General features: G+C 40.6%; 1 protein-coding gene across 5 annotated transcripts in view; it reads right to left on the bottom strand.

The window, feature by feature from the left end:
• cobll1b (cordon-bleu WH2 repeat protein-like 1b) overlaps positions 1-12,060 on the bottom strand; it is a 167,040-nt gene that overhangs the window by 21,709 nt on the left and 133,271 nt on the right. For all 5 annotated transcript variants that reach the window (XM_060827181.1, XM_060827177.1, XM_060827179.1 and 2 more), the window contains 2 exons: positions 8,672-8,804; positions 1,718-1,813 (listed from right to left, as the gene is read on the bottom strand). In XM_060827181.1, coding sequence (XP_060683164.1) covers positions 1,718-1,813; positions 8,672-8,804 — 229 coding nt within the window. The remainder of the gene's footprint in view (positions 1-1,717; positions 1,814-8,671; positions 8,805-12,060) is intronic.

The raw sequence follows: 12,060 nt of genomic DNA, 5'->3' as shown, positions 1-12,060 counted from the left end.
AATTCAAGAAACCTGGAGAACCTTAATTGCTGAGGTATGTTCATCAGGTACGGACGGGAAAAGAGAGGAAGGCGGCGGAATAAGGCATTGAAAGAATGCAAGACGATAACTGATGACAAGGTGCGGGCAAGAGGTGACAGAATGAGGGGGATGGTGGCAGGGATAAAATTGCAATTTGCAGCAATATTTAACTTGTTACTTTGTTTACTCAGTCCATATCTCAAGACTGAAGGAATTGCTATCATTCTATTAAGACCAGGATCAAACGATCACTTCTCATTCATTTTAAAATTAAACGTTTTCAACAGTTTGGGACTCTACTCACTGGAGTTTAGAAGAATGAAAGGTGATTGCATTGAAACATATCAGATTTTTAAGCAACGTGACAGGTCAAACGCTGAGATGATTCCTCTCATGGGAGTGTCCAGGACTTGAAAGCATGGACTTAGAATAAAGAGGCACTAATTTAAAACTGAGTTGAGGAGGAGTTTCTTGACTCAAAGGGTTGAGAATCTTTGGAACACTTTACCACAGAGAGCTGAAGGGGCCGAGTTATTGTGTGTGTTTAAGGCTGTGATAGATTCTTGATCAGTAGGAGGATCATGAGTTATGGGGACAGGGCAGGAAAGTGAACATGATGAGTGTTGGATCAGCTATGATCCTATTGAATCATGAACTGTCTCAAGGGGCTGAACAACCTACTCCTGTTCCTATTTGTTATAGTCTTCTGTTTTTAAATAAATGAGTAAACATCATCTTCTTTTCTTTTTAAGAGCCACATACACATTCATGCATGAAAGTAAAAGTCATCACAAGTTTTTGAGCATCCACATTTCAAAACACAATAATATTAATTTATATCAGATAGAGAAGAGCAGTTATACAGGCAAAATATTCTTCTCACCAGAAGTAGTAATCAAGTGGTCTTGAATTGACACATTTCACATTGTGCCCGATTTCTTTAACGTTTATCAAATGTGGATTGAAGGTCAATTTGCCATTACTAGTTAACACTATAGCCCAAAATTAATTTGCCATCTCATTCTAAATTGACTTAGATTTTTTTTGGAAATCACGTGTAAATTACAACAGTGAATATCCTTCAAAAGTACTTTAATGGCCATAAAATGCCTTGACATTTCCCAAGGTTTGAAAGAAATTATATAAAACAGCCTTTTTCTTAAACTATTTACTGAATCAAAAGGCCTTTTTAAAAAGAAAATATTAAGGGCAGCACGGTGGCACAGTGGTTAGCACTGCTGCCTCACAGTGCCAGGGACCCAGGTTCAATTCCCGCCTCAGGCGACTGACTGTGTGGAGTTTGCACATTCTCTCCGTGTCTGTGTGGGTTTCCTCCGGGTGCTCCGGTTTCCTCCCACAGTCCAAAGATGTGCGGGTCAGGTGAATTGGCCATGCTAAATTGCCCGTAGTGTTAGGTAAGGGGTATATGTAGGGATATGGGTGGGTTGCGCTTCGGCAGGTCGGTGTGGACTTGTTGGGCCGAAGGGCCTGTTTCCACACTAAGTAATCTAATCTAATCTAATCTTACTGTATATTGTATATGGTTTTCAAAAGTCATACCAACTTATTTTAAGAGTTTTGCGTTAAAAATAACTTTTGTTTTTAAACAGCCAAAATTGATTTTTTTAAGCAAATCATACATGCATGTTTCTTGGCCAGCTGGAAATAATTGCTGATAAGTGAGAAATATTTTTACCTTGACCATCAGCTGAGGTATCTGGTATTTTGCTAGCAGAAGCCTTATCTGCAGCATCAGGACTTGGGCATAAATCTGCCGATCCTCGATTAGAATCTGGCAGAACAAATTATAATATTGTAAAGACAAAAATACCACTTTTCTATTTATGTTACCTTGATTAAAATCATAATTACCTCAATAGCACATGTGCCTTGCCAATGATTACTCTGGAATTCTTACAAGAGCTCAAAGGATTAGTATCTCAATCCCCAACACAAATGCTTCAATCAGAACAAATATAGATTTTGAATAACTTGAGTTGCTTAAAATAAGTATACCTTTCTCATATAAAGAAAGGATATGAAAATAGATGCATCACATTAATCTAAATTTACAGTATTTCTTTAAATGTTTGATAAAGCCATGTCAGATGCAGATTATTAAACAACCAAGGTCTTCATACTTTTGTTTAAAATGTCCAATTCAATCTGCTTCTGATGAAATCAGTTTCAATTAGTTTAAACAAATGAGAACTATTAAATATAAAAAAGGGAATGATGGCACGTGGCTTAGGCAGTAAATTCCAGGTGATAGACCCTGAAGACCAGACAGTGGTGCTAGAAAAATGTAATCAGCTTGTGTGGGTGGTCAAGGCAATGATTGCATCTATACAGAACATCACATATCCACACTGCACTATATCATAGTTTTGTGACTCAAGTGTGGGATTTGTTCAGGAGTTCAGTACCTAACATTGATACTCCAACTTAATGCTCACAAACCTTCCAATGATGCCAGCCTCACATTCAACTTTCACTGCCTTCACATATCTTTAACAATTTTAACTATGGCAGGCACATAAACCAAAAACAGTGCAACACAATCACTGGCATCTTGATAGCGATAACTACTTGTTGGAGCCTGACAGAGGAGATAATAGTGCACATCATGGTTTTAGCTATGACAGAACCAGCACCATTTCATGTCATACAGCACTCCAATGAAAGCCTCTTCCGAATTTGCATCACATCCTCATCCTTCTATCTGATATGATGTGCAAGATATAGAAAAGTACGACCACAGAATCCTTGCTTTAAAACCCAAACCTCAGGGAGAAAAAGGGTGAGAGGGAGACCATATCACTGACACAGACGCATGATCACTAGATCACACACGCTCAGCAACCAGTTCAGATATTGGCACGGCACGTTTACAGGCTAGCAACATTCTGCTCATGCTGAGTCAGCAGATATAAAGGAATCTCCTGCCTAGACAGAACAAAAGGAATACAGATGTATTTTTTGAATTGTATTCCATAGATTGGTTTCTTTTTGCTCATGACACCAAGGTTGGTAGAGTTGTGGATAGTGACGAAAGATGTTGTAGGTTACAGAGGGACATAGGTACATGCAGAGCTGGGCTGACAAGTGGCAAATGGAGTTTAATGCAGACAAGTGCGAGGTGACTCACTTTTGCAAAGAGTAACAGGAATGCACAGTACTGGGCTAATGGTAAGATTTTTGGTAGTGTAGATGAGCAGAGATTTCTTGGTGTCCAGGTACATAGATCCCTAAAGTTGCCACCTAGGTTGATAGGATAGTTAAGAAGGCATACAGAGTGATAGCTTTTAATGGTAGAGGGATTGAGTTTCAGAACCATGAGGTCATGCTGCAACTGTACAAAATTCTGGGGCGGTCACACTTAGAGTATGGAGTACACTTATGGTCACCACATTATAGGAAGGATGAGGAAACTTTGGATTGGGTTTGGAGGAGATTTACCAGGATGTTGCCTGATATGGAGGGAAGGTCTTATAGGAAAGGCTGAGGGACTAGAGGCTGTTTTCGTTAGAGAGGAGGAGGTTGAGAGGTGACTTAATGGAGACATAGAAGATAATCAGAGGGTTAGATAGGGTGGACAGGGAGAGCCATTTTCCTTGGACGTTGATGGCTAGCATGAGGGAACATAACTTTAAATTGAGGTGTGATAGATATAGGATAGATGTCAGAGGTAGTTTCTTTACCCAGAGTATAGGGGGCGCAGAACTCACTGCCTGTAACAGTAGTAGACCTGCCAATTTTAAGGGCGTTTAAATGGCCATTGAATAGGCATATGGACAAGAAAGGAATAGTGTAGGTTAGATGGGCTTCAGACTGGTTTCACAGGTTGGCGCAACATCAAGGCCCAAAGGCCTGTACTGCGCTGTAGTGTTCTATATTCTATAAAACTCCACACTAGCTGGGTATTCATCCAGATAAAGTAGGTTCTATTTAATTAGTTTGGCAATTAACATTCAACACAGTTGAGTTAGTGCCAAGCATTCTAAGGCGAAATGCAGATGCTGGAGACTGGAGTCAAGATCAGAGTGGTGCTGGAAAAGCACAGCAGGTCAGCCAGCATCTGAGGAGCAGGAAAATCGACATTTCGAGCAAAAACCCTTCATCAGGAACAGAGGGCTTTTGCCCAAAATGTCGATTTTCCTGCTCCTCAGATGCTGGCTGACCTGCTGTGCTTTTCCAGCACCACTCTGATCTTGACGCCATGCATTCTGAGTTGAATTCTAATGAGAGGTAAAGAGAGCAAAGTTTTATAGATGCCCATTTTTAAAAGTTCATAAACAATGTAGACAGGTTGTAGTGAAAGCTAATAGATCAGGCATTTAACTAAGACAACTACAAAGAAAGTAACAGTGTCATCATACAAGGCATTGTTTGGGCACCCTTTAGAATATTTTACCAGTTCTTGCCCCCTCATATGGTGAGACTTACAAAGAATGGATGTTAAATTAATAACTAGTTTAAAACACTCAGTTACAGTGAAAGATTCAAAGAGGTTGGTCTTTTCATTCAATGCTTTGGAGAGATTTCACCGAAGGACTTAAATTATGGTAGAGCTAAAATGCTTGCATCTGAACAGAATGGGTGAATGAGAAAATTTGGTAAAATAAGGGATATGCACTTAAGGTATGTACATACAGAACTACAATAGATATTGTGGGGATTTTTTGTATAGAAGATCAATGACCTTTGGAATAAGTTACTGGCTTGTGCAGTGAGTATGGGATTACTGCAAATGCGCAAAAGAGAACTGGGAAAGTTGCTGTACATGGCTGTTTTTATTCCATACTGTGCTCTGGATGAGGTAACACAAAGTCACCCTTATTTTTGGAAGTTAAAAATCACACAACACCAGGTTATTTGGAAGCGCTAGCTTTTGGAGTGCTGGTTGTGGAGTAGAAGATCGTAAGACACAGAATTTAGCAAAGGTTTACAGTGTGATATAACTGAAATTATACATTGAAAAAGATCTGGATTGTTTGTTAAGTCCCTCATCTTTCAAAATGAACATGTTGGTTTCAGTTCTTTCATATAGAAATTGCAGAACTTTTTTTTTAAAAAGCCACATATATAGTGGGAGGTATCCCCATGCATAATGGTGGTATCAGCATTATTTTTGGAATTCCTTTTTGATCAGCTTTGGGTCAGAAAAGATGTTTTTCCAAATTTATTCCCTTTGAGTTTGCCAATTTGTTTTTGCTTCTAACAGGGAAAAGCATGATAGGTAAAGAGCTTTGAAGATACATCAGTTTCTTATGTCTCTCAAAATTCAAACGACAACTTAACATATCAACATGATGCTCGGCAATGTTGCATTACATTGTCCTTAAATACAAGCTTATACCAAGTTGCTGCATTCTTCCATTATGTCAGCAGATGGCACTGTCTGAGGTCAGAACAACAGGAAAATAATTTTATACAGTGCCTTTCATATCTTCAGAATGTGGCAAAACGCTCGATAGCCAATTGATTGCTTTTTCAAATACAGTCAAAATTTTTATAGATAAATGTAGTAGCAATGTATTTACTGCATGTTCGTGCAAAACCACTTTGAAATATTTGACCTAGTAATATGATTTCATAGTTGCAGTTTAGGGTTAAATATTGATCCTAATATTGGGAGAATTCTCACTACCTTGGACTAGTGAGATGGAATACTTTAGGCCACCTCATGAGGGCAGCTGAGACTAGATTTAACCTTTTAACTGAGTCAACTTGAGAACTTGGCATCAATTCTGTCATTTATCTTCTTTCTGTTTAAGATGTTAATCAGGCAGAAGGAAATCCAATTTTGTTTTAAAAGGTAGCCAGAAAATGCATTATGGAAATGGGCAGGATACTCATTTCTTGATGAAATCAAGTGGAATCACACTAAAAGGACTTTGGACTTGATTCACCCTAGCCTTGCATTGGTGACGCATTGGAATTTTACTGCTCACTGACTCTTGTGTTGCAACAGGCCTTTTGAACTTGAGTGACATGAAAAACAGTTTTTAAAAATTCCTTCATTTAAGGCATTGTGTCAAACTATAATTTCCTTCTATCTAGATGTGCAGATCCAAGTTAACATACAAATCAGTAGACTATTGAGAATTCAAGGTGGTACTATAGACAAATTCCAGGTACTTTATTTTGATTGAGTGATGAGTTCTAGCTTAGAACATATTCTCCCAAATGTATATAAAAGTAATGAAGTATAAATCTGTGAAACAATAAAATATCATGACAAGCTCCCATGACTGAAATATAAGTTGTTTTTTTTTAAAAAGGGGCAGAAGTAGTCCATACAATCACTCATGTCTGCTCCACCATTCAATATAATCTTGACTGATCATCCAACTTATTGCATTTTGCATGAAGAATTGAAAATCTACCTTTTGCAGCCTTGAATACAGTCCACAATGTCATGGGGTAGAGAATTCCAAAGACTGGCAGCACACTAAATGAAGTGGGCGGCACGGTGGCAGTGGGCGGCACGGTGGCAAGTGGGCGGCACGGTGGCACAGTGGTTAGCACTGCTGCCTCACAGCGCCAGGGACCTGGGTTCGATTCCTGCCTCAGGCGACTGACTGTGTGGAGTTTGCACGTTCTCCCCGTGTCTGCGTGGGTTTCCTCCGGGTGCTCCGGTTTCCTCCCACAGTCCAAAGATGTGCGGGTCAGGTGGATTGGCCATGCTAAATTGCCCGTAGTGTTAGGTAAGGGGTATATGTAGGGGTATGGGTGGGTTGCGCTTCGGCGGGTCGGTGTGGACTTGTTGGGCCGAAGGGCCTGTTTCCACACTGTAAGTAATCTAATCTAATCTAGTAATCTCCTCATTTCAGACTTAAATAATTCACCCCTTATCTTGAGAAAGTGATCCCATGTTCCACATTCCTCAGCATGGGAAAATGATATCTTTATGTGAACCCCATCAAACCCTGTGACATTTTAAACTCCAGAGAGATGTAAATGTCCAGTTTTTTTAATCTTTTCATCAAGGATAACCCTGTCATTCATGACACAGTCATTATGAGCTGCTGGAAGCTACAATGGCAAGTATATCCTGGATTCCAGATGGAGACCACATTGCATTTGGAGTGCTGTGTGCAGTCTCACCGACTGTAGCAAGGCTTCCTTATTTTTATATTCCAGTCTTTCCATAATTAAAGCCAACATGCCATTTGGATTTCTAATGGTTTTTACACCTATGTTATAACTGTGTTCTTTGTACTAGTGCAATCAAGCCTCTATGTATACCAACGTGTAAAAGTTTCATTAAATTTTAAAACTTATTCTGCTTTCCCCTTCCCACTATACTTCACCTTCCACCCTGTTGCTGATTCAGCGAGCAAGTCTTTATCGGTCTGCAGCATAAGGTGTCATCTCTGCTTACATTTTCATATAAACTTGTAATGTCAGGAAACTTTAGTTGATTACTCTTGTTCCCTCACCTATTAATATAAACTATACACAGCTTAGATCCCACAATTGATCTTTGCTATGCTCAGTAAGTGAAAATGTGTTGCTGGTTAAAGCGCAGCAGAACAGGCAGCATCCAAGGAACAGGAAATTCGACGTTTCGGGCAAAAGCCCTTCATCAGGAATGAGGAAAGTGTTCAGCAGGCTAAGATAAAAGGTAGGGAGGAGGGACTTGGGGGAGGGGCGATGGAGATGTGATAGGTGGAAGGAGGTCAAGGTGAGGGTGATAGGCCGGAGTGGGGTGGGGGCGGAGAGGTCAGGAAGAAGACTGAACTGGTCCTCACCCTGAACAACTTCTCTTTCCAATCCTCCCACTTCCTTCAAACTAAAGGAGTTGCCATGGGCACCCGCATAGGCCCCAGCTATGCCTGTCTCTTCGTAGGATATGTGGAACAGTCCATCTTCCGCAACATTTCTTCCTGACCTCTCCGCCCCCACCCCACTCCGGCCTATCACCCTCACCTTGACCTCCTTCCACCTATCACATCTCCATCGCCCCTCCCCCAAGTCCCTTCTCCCTATCTTTTATCTTAGCCTGCTGGACACACTTTCCTCATTCCTGATGAAGGGCTTTTGCCCGAAACGTCGAATTTCCTGTTCCTTGGATGCTGCCTGACCTGCTGCGCTTTAACCAGCAACAATTTCAGCTCTGATCTCCAGCATCTGCAGACCTCATTTCTTACTATGCTCAGTAAGTTACAGGCTGCCAATGTGAAAATGCCTTATTCATACTTTCTATTTTAATTTATGTTTCCTGTTTGTAAAATAATTTTCCATCTATGGCAAAATAGTACACAACAGCCCTTATCTTGGAAGTTACATGCAACAGTATTTCAAACTGAATTCTGGTCTTATATACATCAATATTTTGGTTTGGAAAGCTGAGCTAAATGGAATGATATATACTCTTAATAAAAGCAGCATTAAAACAAAAAGACTGGAAAAGTGGCTCGTTTTCATTTTTGTTACAAAAGACACTTTTTTCAGCGTACATGTACTTTCATCAAAAAAGCTGAAGTGACAGAATTTAGAAATTTAAATTTTTCCCCTTATTTGCAATTATTTAACATGGGACATTGGAATATTAAAATTATAGCTTGACCAAATTAATTAAGTTCTACTGTATTACTCAAATTAACATGCTTACTGAAAAATAAGTAAAAATAAATATGATCACCTGATTTATTATCTTGGGGTTTTGGATCTCCTATTTTAGTTGGAGGCAGAGGAGCCTTTCTTTTGGTTTTTCTTGTAGTTGCAACTTCACCACCAAGTGACCCCGTTCTTAGTCTGCTAGAACCTGTCATGTTCTAACAAATGGACAGAAAGAAAAACAACAGTATAGTCATGCTGGCTAAAGCAGATATGTTACAGATTCTGAAAGTACAAGAGAGTAAACAATGAACCACTCTTTGGCCCAAGTATACCAACATTATGCATTCACAATGGCTATTTGTTCAAGATTCTCCAGTTTCTGAGCAACATTCCCTGGAAATATGCAAACAAGTTGCTGTTCAATTGTACCATATAATCAATGACGTCAAACCGAAGTGATCTCCATTTTTGTCTTTACAAGATAATCTTCTGGTGTTGTGGACCAACTTAAGTCTCAAACCTCTGCTCCCTGATCCCGCAAGCAGAGGAAACCTTGCTTGAACTGCTACAATAATCTGATCAGAGTGCAGGTCAAATTGAGAGGTGGACTGAGTACAGGGAAGGGTGATGTTCACTTTTTATTACTAAATGCATTGGTGGGAGATCCAGATTTACTATCTTCTTCACTATGAATTACGTCGGATGGACAATGTCACAAATCCTAACTGACTGCTTTTTATTCACAAAGATATATCTAGATGACTGAAACCCATCACACTGGAGGTAGAAGAAACAAAAAGGAAAAGATGAGCTACTTCCAGGCAGAGTCAGAATCATCCAGCTCTCAACTAGGGACATGCATAATCATATTCCAAACAGTAAGGCCAGATGAGCCCTCCAGTATTACAAGCCAGTCTCAGAAATCAGGGAGATTTTGAGGACATGGAGCAAGCCAGCATATCTCTCCAGAAAAGCCATTCAAAACTCAAACATAAACTGGTACAACATTGAAGTAGCTGTAATGGTCAGCACCAACATTGTGCTGGCAAAATTAAACTTGTGAGAATTAATGCACCAGTTAAAGCTTCCACCTAGATGCAAGGTCTGATCGTGACATTTGAGGCTTTAGTTAACAAACTGAACAACCCAACTGTCATGGCTTCTATTCTCTTCAAAGGATGTGATAGTTGCTATTGCTGTAGCCCACTAACGGAGACTGCAGATCAAGGCTGCACAAGGCAATACCTGTAATCCAGTCTCAAATATAGATAGCAGCATCCTTGTTCCAGGAGTACAAAGCTATCAATACAGGTCACATACCAGCCCACAGTCCAACAGGCCTACAATGTGGGTTTTGGCACCAGCAGGGTATCTTTGCCTAAAGTAGCAATGTTATCCTTTGTAGCCAAAGAATTTAGGCGTAGGTAATGCCATATTTAAATTTCCTACTATATACATTTACATTCACAGGCACATAAGTGTCTGTGTTAAAGTGAAACTATGAAATCGTACAGAGCAGCATGCTTCCATGAAGCAAGTGAACCACGTGGAGCATGTGATCTTTATACCCTTAGTTCACACGCAATGATATGCTGATCATGTCATGAGCATACCTCCCAAAGTTTGACAACTACTTAAACCTTCAAGGAGAAAGTGAGGTCTGCAGATGCTGGCGATCAGAGCTGAAAATGTGTTGCTGGTTAAAGCACAGCAGGTCAGGCAGCATCCAAGAAACAGGAAATTCGACGTTTCGGGCCAGAGCCCTGATTCCTGATGAAGGGCTCTGGCCCGAAACGTCGAATTTCCTGTTCCTTGGATGCTGCCTGACCTGCTGTGCTTTAACCAGCAACACATTTTCAGCTCTGCACTCTCTCTTGGCCAAGTATGGCCTCCTTAGGTTATGGGACCAAAACTACAAGGTATTCTAGATACAGCTTCACCAATGCCCATACATGCATAATGTGGAAAGACTTGTTATCTTTCGTTACAAAAGGATTGGAATGCATGTCATTTGCCTTCCTAATTGCTTGTTGTACCAGCATGCTTACATTGTGCCACCACTGTACCTCTGAATACAAACATTTTCCATTCTTTCATTATTCAAAAATATTTTGCTTTTCTTTTCCTATGTAACTTAGATTTTGCCATTTTGTATTCCATCTGCCATATTCTTGCTCACTCACCCTAGCTATCTATAATCCTCTGCAGCCTCTTTGTGCCCTTACTGTTGTGTATCTTACAAAGTGACCTTGCATGCTGTACCCTCATCAATATAGATTATAAACAGCTAAATCCCAAATACAATTCCTGCAGTATCCCATGAGACAAAGCTTGCAAACAGTTTGGTTAGTGTAGAATATAGAAATTAGTAATACTTTTCTTCCGTTGTAGTATACCTTTCAGTCCATAGGCTCTTTAGAAGATCTCTCTAATTAATCTCTTCCTTCCCCTTTCTCGCCAGAGCTCTTTAAACGCTTGAATTTGAAATGTTTACCCAATTCCCTTTTCAAAATGTATTATTAATTTGTATCAGAAATAAAAACAGAAGTTGCTAGAAAAGCAACAGGTCTGGCAGCATCTGTGAAGAGAAATCAGAGTTAACCTTTCATGTCCAGTGAGCCTTCCTCAGAAATGCTGGTAGCTGGAAAAATGTTGGCTTACATGCAGAAGGTGGTGGGGTGGGGAGCATGGAAAAGAGGTAAGGAATAAACAATAGTCAGGGATAGACCCTGAAGAGACAGAAGACCAGTTAGACAAAGGACTCAATAACAATCTGGCTCAGGGGGTGATTAGCTGTTAGTGGAGACTGTTAATGGCTGACAATAGGAATGGCAGTCTATGTGTGGGAGAGAGTGCTAGGACATGGGGGAGATCAAGCCCAAAAAATTATCGAACTCGGTATTGAGTCTGGAGGGCTGTAGGGATCCCATGCGGAAAATGAGGTGTTGTTCTTCCAGCTTGCACTGAGCTTCACTGGAACAGTGCAGCAAGCCTGAGACAGAGACGTTAGCCAGAGAACACAGTGGTATGTTAAAGTGGCAGGCAATTGGAAGCACGGGGTCTTTTTGCATGCAGAATGTGGATGTTCCGCAAAGCGGTCACACAGTCTACGCTATGTTTTCCCAATGTAGAGGAAACCACTTTGTGAGCATTGAATGCAGTAGACTAGATTGTGAGAAGTGCAGGTAAAGTACTGGGAGGTACATTTGGGCCCTTGGATACTGAGGAGGGAGGATGGAAATGGGCAGTTGCAAAGAAAATGCCATGGGAGGGGAATATTGAGAATGAAGGAAGAGTGGACCACAGTGTCCCTCCAGAAGGCATTCAAGAGAGGGGAGGGGAGTGTGTGTCTGGTGGTGGTGGCATCTCACTGTAGGTGACGTAAAGGATGGCTGATGATCTTGTGTGTGGGGATGCTGGTGGGACGGCAGGTAAGGACAACAGCTATCCTATCGCTATTGCGCGAGGAAA

Source organism: Hemiscyllium ocellatum, chromosome 7 (assembly GCF_020745735.1).
Source record: "Hemiscyllium ocellatum isolate sHemOce1 chromosome 7, sHemOce1.pat.X.cur, whole genome shotgun sequence".
NCBI classification, from domain to species: domain Eukaryota; kingdom Metazoa; phylum Chordata; class Chondrichthyes; order Orectolobiformes; family Hemiscylliidae; genus Hemiscyllium; species Hemiscyllium ocellatum.
This window is presented reverse-complemented; position numbering and strand designations above follow the sequence as displayed.